Source organism: Myxine glutinosa, chromosome 5, assembly GCF_964187855.1.
Source record: "Myxine glutinosa chromosome 5, kmMyxGlut1.1, whole genome shotgun sequence".
In the NCBI taxonomy this organism is placed as follows: Eukaryota; Metazoa; Chordata; class Myxini; order Myxiniformes; family Myxinidae; genus Myxine; species Myxine glutinosa.
Genome location: NC_136265.1, coordinates 210,141,487 through 210,161,752, shown reverse-complemented (window position 1 = coordinate 210,161,752; position 20,266 = coordinate 210,141,487). Strand labels below are relative to the sequence as shown.

General features: G+C 46.9%; 2 protein-coding genes across 2 annotated transcripts; one reads left to right on the top strand and one right to left on the bottom strand.

Moving 5' to 3' along the window:
• Nucleotides 1-12,508: 12,508 nt before the first annotated feature.
• On the bottom strand, nt 12,509-13,723 carry LOC144892462 (uncharacterized). The gene is made up of 2 exons (XM_078779436.1): nt 13,641-13,723; nt 12,509-13,502 (listed from the first exon to the last, which is right to left on the bottom strand). Exons 1-2 carry the CDS (start codon nt 13,695-13,697, stop codon nt 12,654-12,656), a joined length of 906 nt encoding a protein of 301 aa, XP_078635562.1. The 5' UTR covers nt 13,698-13,723; the 3' UTR covers nt 12,509-12,653.
• A 3,842-nt stretch (nt 13,724-17,565) lies between these two features.
• LOC144892189 (uncharacterized) lies at nt 17,566-19,221 on the top strand. Its single transcript, XM_078777468.1, has 3 exons — nt 17,566-17,620; nt 17,724-18,482; nt 18,701-19,221. Exons 1-3 carry the CDS (start codon nt 17,566-17,568, stop codon nt 18,889-18,891), a joined length of 1,005 nt encoding a protein of 334 aa, XP_078633594.1. The 3' UTR covers nt 18,892-19,221.
• The last annotated feature ends 1,045 nt before the right edge of the window (nt 19,222-20,266 follow it).

Genomic DNA, 20,266 nt, shown 5'->3' with positions numbered 1-20,266 from the left:
GCCATATCGATGAATTCGACCCTCATGAGGGGGATTTTGACACGTATTCTGAGCGGTTGTCTTTCTACTTCGAGGCGAACGGCATCGCGACCGAAGGCCGGATGAAGGCCGTCTTCCTGTCCGTTTGCGGAGGTGAGACGTTCACACTCGTTAAAAACCTGATTCGGCCTCGGACAATCCAGGAGCTCACATATGCAGAGCTCAAGACCGCTTTGAAGGAACATTGCAACCCATCTCCTTCAGTCATCCTGTGTCGGTTTAATTTTTACATGTGCAGACAGCAGCAAGGTCAGTCGATCGCAGACTTCATTGCACACCTCAAAAAACTGTCACATCTGTGTGAGTTTGGGGACACGATCGATGACATGCTCCATGATTTGCTGGTGGTTGGCATGTCCGATGACCGCACTCGTAGACGCCTGCTTGCTGAGAGAAGACTGACGTTCCAAAATGCCAGAGACACCGCCATTTCCATGGAAAGTGCTGAACGCAACGCTACAAGCATCGGTGCCACTCGCTCGTCTGGTACCAGCCCTGCTGTGAATCGGTTGGATCATGTTCAGCCAAAACGTTGGAACAAGGCTCCTCGTCAGAAGCCAGTGCAGTCTCAAACCCACAACAACTGTTTTCGGTGCAACGGAAAGCACCCTCCGGAGACGTGTCGGTTCAAAGATGCCACCTGCCATTTCTGTTCGAAAACTGGCCATATTGCTCCAGCTTGCATCACTCGCAAATCGGGAAAAGGAAAAGTTGCTGACAAGATTCATCAGTTTATCGGTTCGGAGGAACCCGAGCTTGACCAGGTGAGCTCTGTTTCCGAAAACTTAGAATCGTATGACCTGCTTCATATTGATTCTCACCATAGGCGGGACCCTCTTCTTGCCAATGTTGTCGTCAACAATCGACCATTGCAAATGGAGGTCGACACTGGTGCAGCCATCTCGCTCATCAGCCATGCTGTTTTCACAAACGTGTGGAGTGATGCTGACCGACCCCATCTGAAACCTACTACCTATGGACTCTCCACCTATACAGGTGAGAAGATTGTTCCCTGCGGTACATGTGACGTCACGGTGGGCTACGATAACCGTGAGTTTCACCTACCCCTGATCGTCATTCCTGGAAAGGGCCCTTCCTTACTCGGCAGGAACTGGTTGAGCATAATTCGACTGAAGTGGGAAAGCATTCATCAACTCCGGGCAGCCAACGTTTCTCCTACCGCAGCATACACACTCAAAAATGTGCTGGATACGTACCCGGATGTCTTCAAGGATGAGCTTGGAACCTTGAAAGGACATACGGCTAAACTCAGGGTTGACCGGGATGCCAATCCTATATTTTGCAGGGCTCGCCCAGTCCCTTTCGCCCTGCGTGAGCGGATTGACAAGGAACTGGATCATCTTGAAAATCTGGGGATCATCGAGCAAATCCAGTATGCCGAATGGGCGGCGCCCATCGTTCCGGTCATAAAATCGGACCAGTCCATCCGCATATGTGGAGATTATAAAATGACCGTGAACAGGTGTTCTTCAATGGATAAATATCCAATCCCGAGGATCGAAGACCTCTATGCTTGTCTCACGGGAGGCACGACTTTTACGAAACTCGATCTCAAATCCGCCTATCTACAGCTCTGCTTGGACGAGAATTCGAAACACTATCTTACCATCAACACGCATCGTGGGTTGTACAGGTACCACCGACTTAGTTTTGGAGTGAAATCTGCACCTGGAATTTATCAGCGTGTCATGGACAGTTTGTTTGCCGCCGAACGCAACGTCGTTTGTTACCAGGATGATATTCTGGTTACTGGTCATACGGACGCGGAACATCTACAGAACCTGGAGAGAGTTCTGAAGAAGATTTCGGACTCCGGCCTACGTTTGCGTCAAGACAAGTGCAAGTTTATGGTGCCATCAGTCACGTACCTGGGTCATACGATTGATGCCGAGGGTCTACACCCGACAGATGAGAAAGTCCGAGCTATCGAGGATGCTCCTGCTCCACGAGATGTGACCGAATTGAAGTCATACCTCGGTTTGCTTCAGTTCTATGGTCGTTACATCCCGAATGTGACCGACGTTTTGGGCCCCCTTTATCGGCTTTTGAGGAAAGGAGTCTCCTGGAGCTGGGGGTCTACTGAACAATCAGCATTCCAGACCTCTAAGGATCTGCTCAAATCGTCCAATGTTCTCGTTCATTTTGATCCAGAGAAGGATCTTGTGCTGACATGCGATGCCTGTCGGTATGGAGTGGGGAGTGTATTATCACACGTGATGCCTGATGGTATGGAAAGACCGGTTGCATTTGCATCCAGAACGTTGTCCCCGGCAGAGAAAAGCTATTCCCAACTTGACAAGGAAGGATTGGGAATCGTTTTCGGCGTCGGCAAATTTCGCCAGTACCTTCTTGGACATCATTTCACGATTCGCACTGATCACAAGCCGCTGATCAGTCTGTTTGGTCCAACTAAGGCGACATCTGACACACTACCGCCCAGGATCATCCGCTGGTCCCTGTTTCTCGCTGTTTATGACTACACCATATGTTATAAGCCCGGTTCGTCTATCACAAATGCAGATGCCATGAGTCGGTTACTCCTTCCAGAATCCGTTGATGATTCGACTACACCAGGATCCATTATCGCACTGATGGATCATCTGGAAGATTGTGCTGTCGATTCCGGCCAGATCCGCACTCATACTCGACGAGACCCCGTTCTGTCCAGAACTGTCCAGGCTGTACAGCTTGGATGGCATTTGCTACCTGAGGGTGACCCAGATTTTGCGGCTTTTAAAGCACGTAAAAACGAACTCAGCGTGGAAAATGGTTGCCTACTCTGGGGATGTCGTGTCGTGATCCCAAAAAATCTGCGTTCCAGGGTCATGGATGAAATCCATGACTGTCACCCCGGGATTGTGAAGATGAAGTCACTCGCCAGAAACTGTGTGGTGGCCGAATCTTGATGCTGATATCGAACATCATGTTCGACATTGTTACCCCTGCCAGAGCACCCGGAATACACCTGCGAAAGCGCCACTGCATCCCTGGGAATGGCCCAGCGAACCGTGGCATCGCCTACATCTCGATTATGCCGGGCCTATTAACGGCAGCATGATTCTAATAATTACGGACGCACACACAAAATGGATTGATGCCTATGTGACGCGTGGTACTAGGTCAGTCATTGTCATCGAAAGACTCAGACGTTGTTTCGCCACTCATGGTCTGCCCAGGATGATCGTGAGTGATAACGGTTCGTGTTTTTCCAGTACCGAGTTTGCCAAGTTCACACGTCGGAACGGCATCAAACATAAGTTTGTCAGCCCACATCACCAGGCTTCAAATGGCTTGGCCGAACGATCCGTGGGAATCATCAAATCCGGATTGCAGAAACTTCAGGAGGGAACCCTGGAAACAAAGCTGTCTTGTCTCCTGTTCAAATACCGCATCACGCCACAATCAACAACCGGTGCAGCTCCGTCTGAGTTATTGATGAAACGACACTTGAGATCGACACTTGACAATCTCAAACCAGACATATCATCAAATGTTTATCAGAGCCAGCTTAATCAAAAGTTGGTGCACGATAAGACGTCCAACAGTCGATGTATCAACATTGGAGATCCAGTGTTTGCCCGAAATTTTGGTGCAGGTGCGACGTGGCTACCGGGGGACATCATCGAGAAGCCAGGTCCACTGTCCTGCGTGATTCGCCTGCAGGACGGCCGCGAAATTCGTCGACATCAGGACCACATAACCTACCGTCACTGTGAGTCGATGGAGCCTGTAGCATCGTCACAGTCAGGACAACAGTTCGACCCGCCACTGCCGGAGATCGTCGTGGCCGCTCCAGCCGGCTCGGATGCCCTGAAAACCTCTGCAAACGCTACACCCTTCGTGGAGACCAAAGGAATCACCTCGGACTCTGTATCCACTGGTACACCGCGACCCAAAGGAATCACCTCGGACTCTGTATCCACTGGTACACCGCGACCCAAAGGAATCACCTCGGACTCTGTATCCACTGGTACACCGCGACGCTCAATGCGTGAGAGAAAAGCACCCGACCGGTTGAATCTTTGAAGATGTTTTTTTTTCACGTTGACACATGTTCTATTTTCACGTATTTTCATTATTCTCATAACAGTTTGCACACATATTCTCACATGTTTTGGAAATGTTGCTTTTGAAATATCAATTCTGGAAATCTAGCACGTATTGCTCGTGGTAATTTTGGACTTAAAGGGGAGGATGTCATGTATGCAGTGCAAATATTCACCGTTGTATCCCTACACCGGGACCGGGTTGTATCCCTACGCCAGAGCTCGGATGGTGCTGCTGTGAATCGGGCCTTGATCGGCAGAGTGAATAAACGCGTACGACAATTGATCGTCGTTTGTCGAGATACTTTACAGTCATGGGCAATCCCTTTTCTGGGAAGCCTCAACTCATTCGCGACTAATATCAAAAAAGTCCACTCGCAGCCTCGATGCGACTTCCTCTCCCTGCAGATCGCCGCCTCTCTCTTCTCCCTTCCAGGTTCTTTGCCGCGTTTTCCCTTTTTCCATCACAAACATTTATTTTTATCTTTTACTGAAGTCATCTGCATTTCACACAGAAATCTTAACAACAATATTACCTGAAACTAAAAAATCCTACAGGTATATAATAACAACAACGGTGGAAGTGACGGATCCGAAACACATGTATAAATAATTCGTTTGTAGCGACCCATGGGTCCCCCAAGCAAGACCAGCATCAGAATCTCCTTGCTCCAGCCGGTGACGTCACCGGCGGGGAACCGCGGCGCCAGAGTGGCTGGTCACGTGACCACCAAAGCGTGCCGCGCGTGCGGGTATAATCAGCTACACCTGTTGATCACGTGACCACCGAAGCACGCCTCGCCTGAGAGGCGTGGTTTTCGGTTTCGGTTTCGGTTTCTGGTTGTGCTTTATAATGCAGCCCAATAAACGGGCTTTTGAGGTTCCTGAGTTGGTTTTGAGAATTAATATCTTCTCGGACGAGGTTATGTCTTGCCCATCATTTTGTCCGTCTCATGCTGGAGCCCGGGCTCCTTCACGTTCCTCATTGAGTTTCTGCACCCCCATTCGACCTCCCCCAACCCTTTGGTAATTTGTGAACCTGCCACCCTTTGTCGTTCACCACGTCCATCAGCCTAGACTCTTGCACAAAATGGCACGAGGAGCAGCATCAGATGAAAGACAGTTCTGAATTGAAAGTGCAATCCCAGTCTACAGTAAGAAAGCAGACCCCATGTTACAGCCTCATAATGAACTACCCAATGATTTTCAGATCCTTCGTCACAACAGGTTCCTGGGGGTAAGGTAGTATGCAGGTGTGCTGGTCCACAAATGAGAGCAATACTCTATTGTGCTTACCACAAGCACCAGGTGCTCAATTTGTGCAAAAAATTATAAATATATAGATGCACAAGATAATAATTACTATCATGATTTTTCACATTGGCCCAGTGTACAAGGTTCGTTTTACATAGACAACCATTCAAATTAGTCGATGTGACAATTTCTCCATATTTCCCTTGCACCTGAAAATGTGGACCAGGATATTTTGTCGACTGAGAAAATGTATTGTTGCAGTTGAGAAATAAAAGAAACCCCTTCTAGTTAATTCCACGACAACATGTAGCCTGCATTTGTCAGTTATTTCTTATTAAATGTAAAGATTAGCTCCTTTTCCATTGTGTAGTAATTAAAGGTGCACATATGCGTTGAGTTAGGCAAGGTTCCAACCCCTCGTGTTGTTGAAGAAGACGTTGGTTCATGGGTGGGCAAGAACGATCCACGTGGAACCTTCCGGAGGGAGGCATGGTCGAATGATAGCACGTAACCGGCAGCGGCGAGTCGGGGTTCGTGGGACCTTCCAGAAGGGCATTCTCTCGCTCCCACCCCCAACCCCCCCTCCACCCGATAAAAGGCAGAGCTGGTCATCCGTCGTGCTGGTCTTCCTTCATGCTGGTCTTCCTCCGCTGGTCTTCCTTCGCTGGTCTTCCTTTGTGCTGGTCTTCCTTCGTGCTGGTCTTCCTTCGCTGGTCTTCCTTCATGCTGGTCTTCCTTCATGCTGGTCTTCCTTCGTGCTGGTCTTCCTTCGCTGGTCTTCCTTCATGCTGGTCTTCCTTCATGCTGGTCTTCCTTCATGCTGGTCTTCTTTCATGCTGGTCTTCCTTCGTGCTGGTCTTCCTTCGTTCTGGTCTTCCTTTGCTAGTCTTCCTCCACTGGTCTTCCTTTGTGATGGTCTTCCTTCACTGGTCTTCCTTCGTGCTGGTCTTCCTTTGTGCTGGTCTTCCTTCGCTGGTCTTCCTCCGCTGGTCTTCCTTCGTGCTGGTCTTCCTTCGCAGGTTTTCCTCCGCTGGTCTTCCTTTGTGCTGGTCTTCCTTTGCTGGTCTTCCTCCGCTGGTCTTCCTCCACTGGTCTTCCTTCATGCTGCTCTTCCTTCACTGGTCTTCCTTCGTGCTGGTCTTCCTTCACTGGTGCTCCTTCGTGCTGGTCTTCCATCATGCTGGTCTTCCTTCGTGCTGGTCTTCCTTTGTGCTGGTCTTCCTTCACTGGTCTTCCTTCGCTGGTCTTCCTCCGCTGGTCTTCCTTCGTGCTGGTCTTCCTTTGTGCTGGTCTTCCTCCGCTGGTCTTCCTTCGTGCTGTCTACTGGATCAACCCATGTGCTACGCACAGGAACTGCCCTCACTCGAATCAGCGTCCACCAGTCCTCCTGGTACGAGTCTAACCGATGTGATTTATCCCCTGTGTGCGAGTGTGCCAGGCGCCTGTGTCGGAAATAGGAAAGGATTTATGATATGCCTGCTTCTCGTCCTTTTTCTGTGCTTTTTGTAAATAAAGGCTGGTACCTTTTATTTCTTCTCGACCTGCTCGTGTGCGTCTTTTCCCCATGGACCCAGCATCGTTCGAACCGAATTCGGTTGCTCGTTTAGGTCCATAGATAACGTAATGTAAAAACGCGACCCACACCATGTGATTCGCTCGGCGCGCCTGATTGAACGAGGTGTGGGATCGCGAGGGATTCAATCCTCGGCCTTCCAGGTCACGTGGTCTCGAAGGTATTCAGATCACGGTGGCTAACCCTTCGGCCCTTGTTTTGGAGATTGGTGATTGCTGATTGTAGTTGCCCCACAACCCGCCGGGCATGAGCTTCGTCACAGTCGACGGCCCGTGGACCCGGTGTCTGTGGGGAAATGGGGTCTTAACCCCCCCTTAGTACGTCGACAGACACGGGATCCGCAACAGTATATTTGACATGAATTGAATCATTTATTCGATCGGTGAGTATTTTGCCACTGATGTACTGTGCTTTCAGAGACATAAGGAGGTAATGGAGATCAAAGAACCTGAAATAGGCCAGATCTCGATTTGAACCCAAACCAGACTTGATCTGCTAAACAGAAACTCATAGGTTAAATTGGGAAATAGAAACCGCACTGAAACTTTCCTCCTTCATGATGTCTGTGATTCCTTAATATCTCTCCCTGGTTACTCCCTCCTCCGGTATGATAGACCTGAGCCTCGTCCTGGAGGTGGGGTTGCTATCTTTATCAAAAACTATCAAAACAAAACTCCCCCCCCCCCCCCCAAAACTCCCCTTCAAATCTCCCCCCGACCATCTTTCTACAATTCTCCCCCCTTCCCCCTCAAAGCTGCCTCCTCCCCACTTCGTCTCCCTTCTATCTCATACCTCCACCTCCTCCAACCTTCTACATTGCTCTGCCCCCCTCCCACCTCAAACAACCTCTCACTGTGCCTCATCCCATCACCATCAAACCTTTTGTCCTCCTCATTCTTCCCCTTCTCCTTACTCTTCTGCAATCTCTGACACACCATCAACAGCTCTGCCTACCTCCCCCTCTCACCCTTCATCTTACCCTACCCCTCCCCTTTCCTTCCCTGTCCTGCACCCGATGCTCCCCCTCCCTCTTCCTTACGGTACAGAACTCAAACATCCGGGGCCTTCGCTCAAACCTGATTGATCTCTCCATACAGGTTGATTCTGACAAACCAGACGTAATCTGCTTTACAGAAAATCTCCTCCTTCAAGATGTCTCTGATTCCTTAATGTATCTTCCTGGTTACTATCTCCTCCGGTGTGATGGACCTGAGCCCTGTCCTGGTGGTGGGGTGGCTATCTTTATCAAAAGCTCTCTCACTCACTCTCCTTGCACTGCCCTCTCTCCACCTCCCCCCAGGAGTTCCTCTGGCGACAGCTTCCCCTTTGCCTCCACCTTTTGTTCATACAGTGCATTCAGAAAGTATTCAGACCCCCTCACTTTTTTCACATTTTGTTATGTTGCAGCCTTTTGCTGAAATCATTTAAATTCATTTTTTCCCTCATCAATCTACACTCGATACCCCATAATGACAAAGAGAAAACAGGATTTTAGAAAGTTTTGCAAATTTATTAAAAATAAAAAACTGAAATATCACATTTACAGTCACGTGAAAAAGTAAGTACACCCCATGTAAAGTTTTGACTTTTTCAACATATTTCAACATACAACAACAACAACAACAACATGCATTTTAAGGCAATTTTCCATGCTAGAGCGGGGGTTAGCCTTGCGGTCCCCATGACAATCTTCTCCATTTTGCCCTATTTTCTGCATCTCTCCTTGTTAACCCCCTTGCCCGCATTTCTTCTTCCACCATCTTTAGCCAAGTCTTTCTCGGTCTTCCCCGTCCTCTACTTCCTTCTACATTAACTTACATCACTCTTCTCAACCAGTCACTTTCATCCTTCCTCAATACATGACCAAACCATCTCAACCTGTTCCTCTTCACAGCATCAATCACAGGCAATATTCCCATCATCTTTCGCAATTCATCATTTGTCCGCCTCTCTCTCAACGATACTCCGCACATCCATCGAACCATTCGCATTTCCACCCTTTCCAGCCTTCGTTGCTGCTCTACGTTCATTACCCATGTCTCGCTCCCATAAATCATAACACTTCTCACACATGTAGCATACACCTTTCCCTTCAGCTTCAGCAACACTCTCCTCCTCATCAGCACGCCACTCAGTTCCCGAAACTTCTTCCATGCACATCTCACTCGAGCAACCGTTGCCGAGTCTGATCCACCTTCTCCATTCAGCATGTCTCCGAGGTAGCAAAATGTTTTCACACCTTCCAGCTTCACGCCATCTCCAAGATCCAACTCAACATTTCCTCCATCTGCAGCTCCCTCTGCGCACACCTTACATTTGAATGTAGCTGCCACACTGGTTAATGACCCTCTCAGACCACTACATTTTTGATGAACCCACTCAGCGCACATTGTACACTGAATGGAGTTCACTCCGACACCCTTCCTGCACACAGCACACGGCCACTTCCCAGTTCTTTCCACCTCACCACATGCTTTACCACTTGCCATCACCTTTGTCTTTCCGATATTCACCTTCAGACCTTTTGTCTCCATACATTCCTTCCACTTGTTCATCTTTTCCTTCAGTCCATCCATACTTTCCGCAATCAACACCAGATCATCTGCATACAACAACTCCCACGGTAAACCCTCCTTTACGTTCTGAGCCAGCACCTCCATCACAGCTACAAATAGTAGTGGACTTAGTACCGACCCCTGATGCACTCCCACCTTCACCTCAAACTCACCACTGTTCCCGTCCTTCGTCCTTACAGCTGTGCGTGCTCTTTTGTACATTGCCATCACTACTCTGATCAACCATTCCTCCACTCCTAACTTCCTCAATGCCCATGGTCTGTATATTTCAACATACAGCTATTTTATTTTCATTTCAACAATATTAATAGATAAAGGTGATATAATAAAACAAATATCATGAAACATTTACATTTTGTAGTCCATTGTATAATTTAAATAAACATAAATGCAAATTTCACATGTGGAAAAAGTAAGTACACCCCTACATTTATCACTACTTCAAACACCTAAAATTTGAATCAGGTGCACCAGCTCAGGTGCAAATGGTTAGAACATCTTTAGAGAGGATCTTGGAGGAACCTGTCTTATTTAAACCTCAGACATTTAGTTTGATTTGCTCTTTGTTGTTGAAATGTGCGGCGTCACCATGCCTAGATCAAAAGAGCTCTCTGAGGCCTTCAGAAAGAAGGTTATAGATGCCTACGAGTCTGGGAAGGGATTTAAAAAGATCTCCAAACAATTTGAAATCAATCATTCGACTGTCCGGAAGATCATCCACAAGTGGGGAAGATTCCAAGCAACTGCCAACTCGTTCAGGCCAGGCCGCCCCAGCAATTTCAGCCCGAGACCAAACCGCAAGATGCTGAAAGAAGTCTCTAAGGACCCCAGAATGTCATCACGCGACCTACAGGTAGCTCTTGCCACTGATGATGTCAAAGTGCACGAGTCTACCATTAGAAAGAGGCTGCACAAATTTGATCTACATGGGAGGTGTGCCAGGAGGAAACCTTTGCTGTCCAGAAAGAACATCAGGGCAAGACTAAAGTTTGCCAATGAACACCTAGGCAAAGACCAGCACTTCTGGAACAATGTGCTCTGGACAGATGAGTCAAGGTAGAGCTATTTGGCCACAGTACCAGAAGACATGTTTGGCGAAAACCAAAGACAGCATTTGACCACAAGAACCTGATACCAACTGTAAAGCATGGTGGTGGAAATATTATGGTTTGGGGCAGCTTTGCTGCTTCAGGGCCTAGGCAGCCCACCATCATATAATGCACTATGAATTCTTCATTGTACCAGAGGGTGCTTGAGGATTATGTAAGGCCATCTGTCGGAGAGTTTAAGCTGAACCGAAGGTGGACCTTGCAACATGACAATGACCCAAAACATACAAGTAAATCCACCAAGGAATGGCTGAAACGAAAGAAATGGAGGGTTCTGGAATGGCCAAGTCAAAACCCGGATCTAAATCCAATCGAGATGTTGTGGGGGGATTTGAAACGAGCTGTGCATGCAAGAAACCCCTCCAACATCGCACAGCTGAAAGAATTCTGCATGGAGGAATGGGCAAAAATTTCTCCCAGTCGATGTCAGAGACTGATAGACAGTTATAAGAAACCTCTACTTGAGGTTATTTCTGCCAAAGGGGGCAATACCACCTATTAGAGAGAGCAAAGGGTGTACTTACTTTTTCCACATGTGAAATTTGCATTCATGTTTATTTAAATTATACAATGGACTACAAAATGTAAATGTTTCAAGACATTTGTTGTATTATATCACCTTTATCTATCAGTATTGTTGGAATGAAGATCAAATAGCTGCATGTTGAAATATGTTGAAAAAGTCAAAACTTTACATGGGGTGTACTTACTTTTTCACGTGACTGTTTTTCAGGTCTCACAGCTGACAATCCACATCAGAGTAAAAACCAAGCCTATGAGGTCGAAGGAACTGCCTGCAGAGCTCAGAGACAGGATTGTGTCGAGGCACAGATCTGGGGAAGCCTACAAAAAAATTTCTGCTGCATTGAAGGTTCTCAAAAGCATGGTGGCCTCCATAATTCTTAAATGGAAGAAGTTTTAAACAATCAGGGCTCTTCCTAGAGCTGGCCGTCCGGCCAAACTGAGCAATCGGGGGAGAAGGGCCTCGGTAAGAGTTGACCAAGAACCCGATGGTCACTCTGGCTGAGCTCCAGAGAACCTGTGTGGAGATGAGAGAAACTTCCAGAAGGACAACCATCACTGCAACACTCCACTGATCTGGGCTTTATGGCAGAATGGCCAGACGGAAGCCTCTCCTCAGTGAAAGACACATGAAAGCCCACAGAAGATTGTTTCTCACAGTCTGAGAGTCCTTTCGGTGCTTTTTTGCAAACTCCAAGCGGGCATCCTCCATCATGTGAAGTCCTTCCTTGGCACACCTGAGCTCCTCACCACATACAAGGCTTTCATCCGCAGCTCAATGGAATACTGCTCTCCCCTCTGGTCTGGTGCTCCTGCCTCACACCTAGCTCGTCTTCACGCTGTTGAAAACAAAGCGTTCAAAATCATTGGAATCTCCCGCGATGAAGCTAATTCTGAGGGCCTTTCACTCACTCAACGCAGGCAGGTTGGTGGTCTTTCTGTCTTCTAACGACTCCTCTCCGGCCTTGCCACCCCAGCTCTCTCTGTGCTCTGTCCCCCAAATATTCCTACTAGTCTAGTAGGAAGACTAGGTCCCCCTGCACCCCCCGGAGATATACTTCTAATCAGTGTTTCTAGATTGGAAAAAATGTGTAGAAAATGACTAGCTATGGCCCCAAGCTGAAAAAATGTCCCACATACCATTTTTATGCAAATTACTGCTGCCATTATCAAAAAAACGATTTTTGACATATCTCAGCCAATATTGCAGATAATTGAAAAATGAAGGTGTCTAGACCCATGTTTTGAAGGGCATAGATCATGATAGAACTATTCATAACATGATTACATGTGTCTATGGTATACTAGTATGCTAATTAGTGCTTTATTTACAAAATAATCACAGTTTTACGAAATAATAGACTCATATTAAGGTCCGTCTACACAGACGTTAACACAAAGTTTTATTTTTCTAAATATTACAACTGTCAAAATAGTCCTAGCACTCAATGTGACCACTCTTCTCTTGCTTGTTTTAGATAAACATCATTAGCATTAGTGATTCTACACTGAGTCAGTCATCATCATTTTCATCGAAATCGTCAGAGTCAAACTCTTCTTCTCCTTCCTCTTCCTCCTCCTCTTCGTGCTCTCCTGTGTTCAGAAGATCCACCAGTGAGGTTGGTAGGATGGGACCACTGGACCACATTGGTTTCAACAGTCCTTCATCAGTCCTTATCCATCCTTGCTCCTCATAAGGTTTTGGCTTTTCGATGATAGGTTGATCGGCTCTTTTGTACAATGCTACGCGGTGGTTCACACGCTGGATGTGCGGCTTCAGGGCAGACTGGCATGGAGGAAGGCGAGCCAGATCAACCTTGGACTTGGATGTGAGGGTCTTGTCCTCTCCCACCATTTTTCGTAGCAGCTTGGCACGGACAATGTCCACTGATGACTCGCGACTCTGGCCGTACATCACACAGGTGAATTTTTCTAACTGCCTCTCCACCTCAGGGTTGGCATCCCAGTTGTCACCCAGTTCACCGAATGCCCTGTGAAACCTGGGATTCTTCTCCAGCTTTTTCAAGGGCCCGACTTTTCCCTTCCCTTTGAAGGCACTGGTGCAGTCTTCTCCGCTGAACACATAGTACCCCAGGAGAGTGGCACAGTAGTCCTCTCCCAGGGATTCTGCCAGCTCAGAGACGTTGACAAGTTGGCGATGCTTCCCTGACCCTGTATCCAGGTACACCGTCAGCTTGATGTTGTGGGCATGGTGGAGCAGGATCAGGAGGATGTCTGTGTCCGGTGTTCTGACTACAGCGTTCTTGTATCCGATGGTAGCAGCATGATGGAGGTACAGAACCACCCTGGTATCAGTCTCTTCCTGGTTGCTGTAGATCGTGGGGAGTTCACGTACCTCGACCTGAAACACAAAAAGGCACCGCATTTCAATCACCAGTCACTGCCAGTTTCAGATCTAGACAAACATCACAGGTAATCACCTTTTTTTCAGGAAAAATTACAAATTGAATCGCCATTCACGAAGGGCTTTCAATTTTACCTTGCCATTCGTTGAGGCAAGTTGGTGGGCCTTCCCCTCCACGATCAGCACAGCCATCTCTGTTCTCTCCAGCCTGGTAGCTGCCTCTTGTCCACTCCACACTTTCAGAAGTCCTTCCGATGTATCTGATGAAGAGCCAGATGTAGTACTCTTGCATCGTAGTGGCATAGACTGTGTCATTCTCTGCTGGCGGTGTGAATGATGAGCCTTCAGGGAACTTCGGGCCAACGCGAGTAAAGTGCAAGGGTGGGAGAGTTTTTGGTGTGTCGACCTTCAGGCTACGCTGTTGTGACCTATTGATGGTAGGTAGCATTCGGTCCTTGCTGCTCTCGAACCCGGGCTTGACCTCCTGCACCATGATTCCTCCAGCACTGTTTACAATGTTGCTGCCGTGCACACTGGTAGTGGTTTTATTCAAGTTGTCCCACTCACAGTGGAATACAAGGTTGCCCTCTCCTGTCACAATTTGTGGTGTACGATAAGTTGAGACTTCATCCAGGACCTTGGCGAGAGCAGTTTCCAACTCCAAGGCGAAATCGTAGCTCTCAGAGTGTCCAAGCCTGTGTAGTATTGTGGTGAGCTGTTTGCTTCGGAACAGGTGCCTTACAGTCACACAGAGGAGAATGTGCTTTGGTAACTTCCATTTTCCATCTGACACTGCACGGCACAGATCTTGTCCAATGGAGAAGACCAGACGCTTCACCTTTTCTGTCTCGATGCCCTCCTTGCCAGTCATTAGCACGCTGAGAAAGCGGACAAGGTCTGGAGGTAGGATGTCTTCAGGATTGAGCTCCATGTCTTCAGCTGTTGGTGGCCATGGTTGGTCTTTACACTCTCTGAAAGCCTGTAGAATACCCTGGCGAAGTTGGAGGGCAACATTTTGGTTCTTGTTTGTGCTTCCGAGTGTGAATGCTCGTGCGAGAGCATTGGAAACTGTTATGTTTGAGCTGTGCACAAGCCAGAAAGAAATGACATCACATTTGTCATGATCAACCTTCGTGAAGTGGATATGCTCCTTGATTGGGTCATTCTGTAGGCGTTTCAGTAGTTTCTCTGACCGATAAAATTTGAGTTCTCATATCCATTCAGTTTCAGTTCCTCGACATAGAGCAAGCGCAAGGAAGAAAGCTGTAGAACTTTATTCTGCTGGATGACCTGGGTTTGAATGTGTTCCAGTACTGAGTTGAATGCCTTTTCATGGGCGGCTGACATGCAAGCCTGCTCCTTTGGTGCTTCGGCTCTGTGAATCGCACGCTCATAGTTGTAGAATGCTGTGCGGAAAGCTTTAAAACATGACGGATGGTGTTTGGCCTCACATGCAAAGAGGTCTTTGTTTTTCACCTTTCGATGGAGTCGATAGAGACCCATTTTCTCAGCCCGTGTTTCGATTTGCTCCCATGCATTTTCTTTGTTTTTAAAGGATGGGAAGGTTGTAGGCCTCTCAGTATTGCGATGAGCATCTTTGGTCTCAACTTTCTCACAAAATATACACTCTGGCGGGAAGATGGGTTCAGCAGAACCTCCTGGTTTACGAGGAGAGTGATGCCATGATGAGGTTGATGGCCCTGGTTCTGTATCATCTCCCAGACGATGAAAGTGGCGGACAAAGTGCTTATAACACTTGCTGTGATATCCTACTCTTTCTAGGTCATCAGGAAGAGTTGCCGGGATCTGATCACATACTGATTGCATACGACATGGGGAGTCATGCGGTTGGTTGAGACGTCTATCCCGGATCTTTTGAAGCAGTTGCAGTTTTTCTGAAGCAGATCCTTTAATTTTACGGAGGGGCGTGAAATCCCCATGATCAGACATGGATGGTACATGAAGGATGCATGTAGGAGGAGAGCTTTGGGCTGCAGGTTCTACACTCCGTTTTCTTTTGGGCATGCTTGCTGTCGATGTCTACCATCACTGTTAAATGACAAATAAGAAATCACGAATGATGTTAAAAGTGCCTGTGAAAGGAGGCTCTGAGTTTTCAGTGAGGTAACAGAGGTTCTGAGTCATGTTCTACACTAGGGTACTTTTTAGCTGACTAAACCATGTTTAGTGGCATCAAAAGTGCTAATAGCTAAAACATCTAAATTCTTCCACACTAACGTTAGCTATCTAGGCCAATGAAACATTGTGCTAAGTTACTGTAGCTAGCTCAGCTGTCGTGCCTCTTTCTGGTTCAATTCATATACAGAAGTCAACAGATATGTCTCATGTTTGGCATTAACAAAAGTTTAAGTTACACCGACATTAGGAACATACTGTACATAGATGAGGCTAGCTTTAACGTTAGCTAACATGGTGCTAGCTGGCTCAGCTGTTATTCTGCCTGTTTATGATTTCATGCAGAAACTGAAGTCAAGAGTGTGAGTAACATTATAGTTAGCATCTTACCTGGCTAGATTGGAGGATGAATACCAAGAACAACACACAGATGGAATGGAAGACTGAACTTTCAACTGAGGTATTCAATAACATCAACGTTACCAATTGATACGAGCGCGCGACATTACCAATTGATACGAGCGCGCGAGCGCGCATGTTACATGGATGGAAATGTAAAATGGCAGCTATAGCAGCACTAATTTGGATCTCTAGTCTGTCATTTCTGCACTGTGATTGGATAACATAAAAAAATATGTTTGGGAGTTAACAGCAGGAGTTGGTAGATTTTACGTGGGCTGGGTGAGAAACCTTTAAATAAGCAAGTGAAAATCTCTCGCAATACAAAGTCAATGGTGGGAAGAAAAGTTGAGTGGTACCAATGTTACTGCCAATGTCCCGCCCCTATGCAAGACTCAGGAGCATCTTGTTGACATTTAACCTTGAAAATACCTGGGTTTAGACCCCTTATGTACCATGTTAAGTTATCTGCAGTATTAACGTATCCTTATCATTTGTAAAACTGATTATTTTGTAATTACAGCATTAATATGCATACTAGTATACCATAGACACATGTAATCATGTTATGAATAGTTCTATCATGATCTATGCCCTTCAAAACATGGGTCTAGACACCTTCATTTTTCAATTATCTGCAATATTGGCTGAGATATGTCAAAAATCGTTTTTTTGATAATGGCAGCAGTAATTTGCATAAAAATGGTATGTGGGACATTTTTTCAGCTTGGGGCCATAGCTAGTCATTTTCTACACATTTTTTCCAATCTAGAAACACTGATTAGAAGTATATCTCCGGGGGGTGCAGGGGGACCTAGTCTTCCTACTAGACAGGTCACACAAGATCTCCCAGCAACCCTCTTCTGGTGAAACTGCCAAAATCAAGACTCTGTGCTCACCTTCACTCCTTCATTCCTCTTTTCTCCCGCCTCTGGAACAAACTCCCTCGCTCTCTTCAGTCCCACTCCTCCCTCCAGTCTTTAAAACAGCTGTTCACCACCATCTCTTATCCTCCCCCATCCAAAACCTTGATCTTTTCTACCCCCGTTAATTAACCCCAGATCCACTTTTTAGAAATTCCAACTTCTTTCCTGGAAGTCCTTGCTGTGTCCACGTGTTTTTTTAACCTCTCCCACCTCCACCCCCTCCCCCTTCCAATGCCTCCCCCACCCCCCAAGCCCTCTCCCTCCCACAGATCTCCCGATGTCCCTGCTCTCCATTTTGTCTCCCACTCCCTTTATCATATGTTTTATGTTTTATGTGTCAGTTTGTCTTTTTGTGATCAATGTTAACTCTTACACGAGCCTCAATCTTGAACACAAATTTTTTTTTTAAATGTGGATCATCATCCGGATAAGAGAATTTTTTTAAACTTTGAAAAGTGATTCTTCACCATTGAGAGATCGGGCCGAAAAGGACACTTAACACGGTATTTGAAAAAGTTATGGATGGATAATGACAAAACTTGGTGGATGAGTTGGGTAAGTGACAAGAACAAGCCGATTCGATTTCGGTTCAGGTTCGGATGCAAATCAAGCCCATCAGTGGGAAAGAAAACAAAAATGGTCAGTCTCGCAGGGGTATGTGCTCCACCGAGCGCCGTGCTAGTTTGGTCTTGGTGTAGCTTTTCAAACCTCGTTTAGGAGGCATTTGCATGTTTCCTTGCACATGTATCTTTAACAGGATATGATGATGATCGATATAGACATCGAACCAGTAACTATTCGACTGTTTGTATTTCAGGAAATAACAACTTCAAGAAGCTGCCCTTCGAAGCACTCAAGAATTATCCACGAGTTGAAAGTGTGGGCTTGGAGAACAACCAGATTTCAATGATACACGGGAAAGCATTTGCTGCTTCCAAGAAAATCAAGCTGTTGAACCTTTACAGCAACGACCTCCATAATCTTCCGAACAATGTTGTTAAGTACATTCCTCGTCTTCAGTTCCTGCTTCTCGGCCTCAACCAAATCCTTGACATCAACTCCTACACATTTACAGGTCTTGAGAGCCTCACTGACTTGGACATGCCAATGAATAACGTAAGTAAGCTTCCTTCAAATGTCTTTCAGCATCTTCCCAAACTGAAGATCCTCGACTTAGCGATGAACAAAATTTCCAGCATTTCGACCGAAGCTTTCACAGGTCTTGAGGAGTTGGACTTTCTCAACCTTGCTGGAAACAAGCTGACAGATATTCAGGAGAGCACCTTTGCATCACTAACGAAGCTTGAAATGCTTGTTTTGGATAACAATGCGCTGGAGAGCCTGACGACTGGAATGTTCCTGGGTTTGAAGAACCTTCGTGAACTGTATGTGAGCAACAATCGGCTGGAGGGACTTCCACGCGATACCTTCAAGCATGTACCACGTCTATCCAAGATGGCACTGAACAGCAACCGTCTCAAGTCCATGGATGGAGAAGCTTTGTCCAGGCTCAAAGGTAAAACAAGGTGATTGGGATGTCTGCCTTGCTCCCTAAACATAGTGCTGTGTTGGATGGACTTGAGGAAAATATGTCCAGCTTTGTATGAGCGGTGTCTAACTGTGTTGTCATTATTTTGTTTATGTCCAGTCAATGCCATTTATAATGCAAAAGTTTATCATCTGGAGATACTTGCAGTTGAAAAATTTGTATTTTGTACAATCCCATGTGTACAGAACTCTCATTGGCCTACCTACATGGTAATCCCTTGGTGTGTGACTGCAAAGTGACATCTCTCCTGAAGTGGTTGTCAAGCAGCCAGGTCAAGGCCTTTCCTGGTGCAGTGCTCCGCTGCTGGGAACCAGCCGAACACCGTGGCAAGGAGCTGAAGAGCCTGCAGCGATCACAACTCAAGTGCTTGGCCTGAAATGTTGAAAAACAACCCAAAAAAGGAAATCAATAACACAAATGCAGAGACAAACGAAATTGATTTTCATGTCACTGATTCACTCTTCTCACGAGACGTGGAAGGTTAATTTCCCAAATTAATAGATTGCCGGTCTTGATCAGAAAGACCAATAAATATTCCAGCCAAGTTTAGTTACATCATTATTGAGGATATTTGTGTTTTTTTTTTTTTTTTTTTTTTTGTATACAATATCGAGGCTCGTGAAAGAGCGAACATTAATCACACAGAAAGACAAACCGACACATAAAACATATAACATAGGGAGCGGTAGACAAGATGGGGAGAGAGGGGGAAGGACACAAACACAACATTTGAGAGCAGGGACCGAGAGACATGGAGACATCGAGAGATCTGAGAGAGGGCGAGGGCTTTGGGGGGGCGTGGGAAGGGGGCAGTGGGAGAGGTATAAAACATATGGACACTGCCAGGACTTCCAGGAAAGAAGTTGGAATTTCAAACAAGGTGGATCTGGGGTGAATTAGCGGGGGTAGAAAAGATCAAGGTTTTGGATGGGGGAAGATAAGAGATGGTGGTGAACAGCTGTTTTAAAGACCTGGAGGGAGGAGTGGGATTGAAGGGAGTGAGGGAGTTTGTTCCAGAGGCGGGAGAAAAGAGGAATGAAAGAGTGAAGGTGAGCGGAGAGCCGAGATTTCGGCAGTTTAACCATCAGAGGGTTGCTGGCAGATCTTGTGCGACCTGTAGGAATATTTGGGGGACAGAGCACAGAGAGAGCTGGGGGTGCAAGGCCGGAGAGGAGTCGGTAGAAGACAGAAAGACCACCTACCTGCCTGCGGTGAGTGAGTGAAAGGCCCTCAGAGATAGCTTCATCGCGGGAGATTCCAATAATTCTGAAAGCTTTGGTTTCAACAGCGTGAAGCCGAGCTAGGTGTGAGGCAGGAGCACCGGCCCATAGGGGAGAACAGTATTCCATTGAGCTGCGGATGAAAGCCTTGTATGTGGTGAGGAGCTCAGGTGTGCCGAGGAAGGACTTCGCACGACGGAGGATGCCCAGTCGGCGACTGGCTTTGGAGGCCAGCTTGGAAATGTGGTTTTCCCAAGAAAGATCATGGCAGATAGTGAGACCCAAAATCTTGAGCGACAGAACTTCTTGGAGAGGATTGTTGAGAAAGTAGATGGGAGGGTTGTCCAGTCGATCTTTTCGGAGAGACATAGTAAGAGTGTGAGATTTGTCAGGATTGAAAGACATGTTCCACTTGTTTGACCAGTCTGTGATTTTGTCCAGGTCTTCAGAGAGTGAGGAGGCAGCAGACTGCCGATCTGAGGGAAGAGGAATGGAGCGGCAGAGAGTGGAGTCATCAGCAAAGAGATAGAG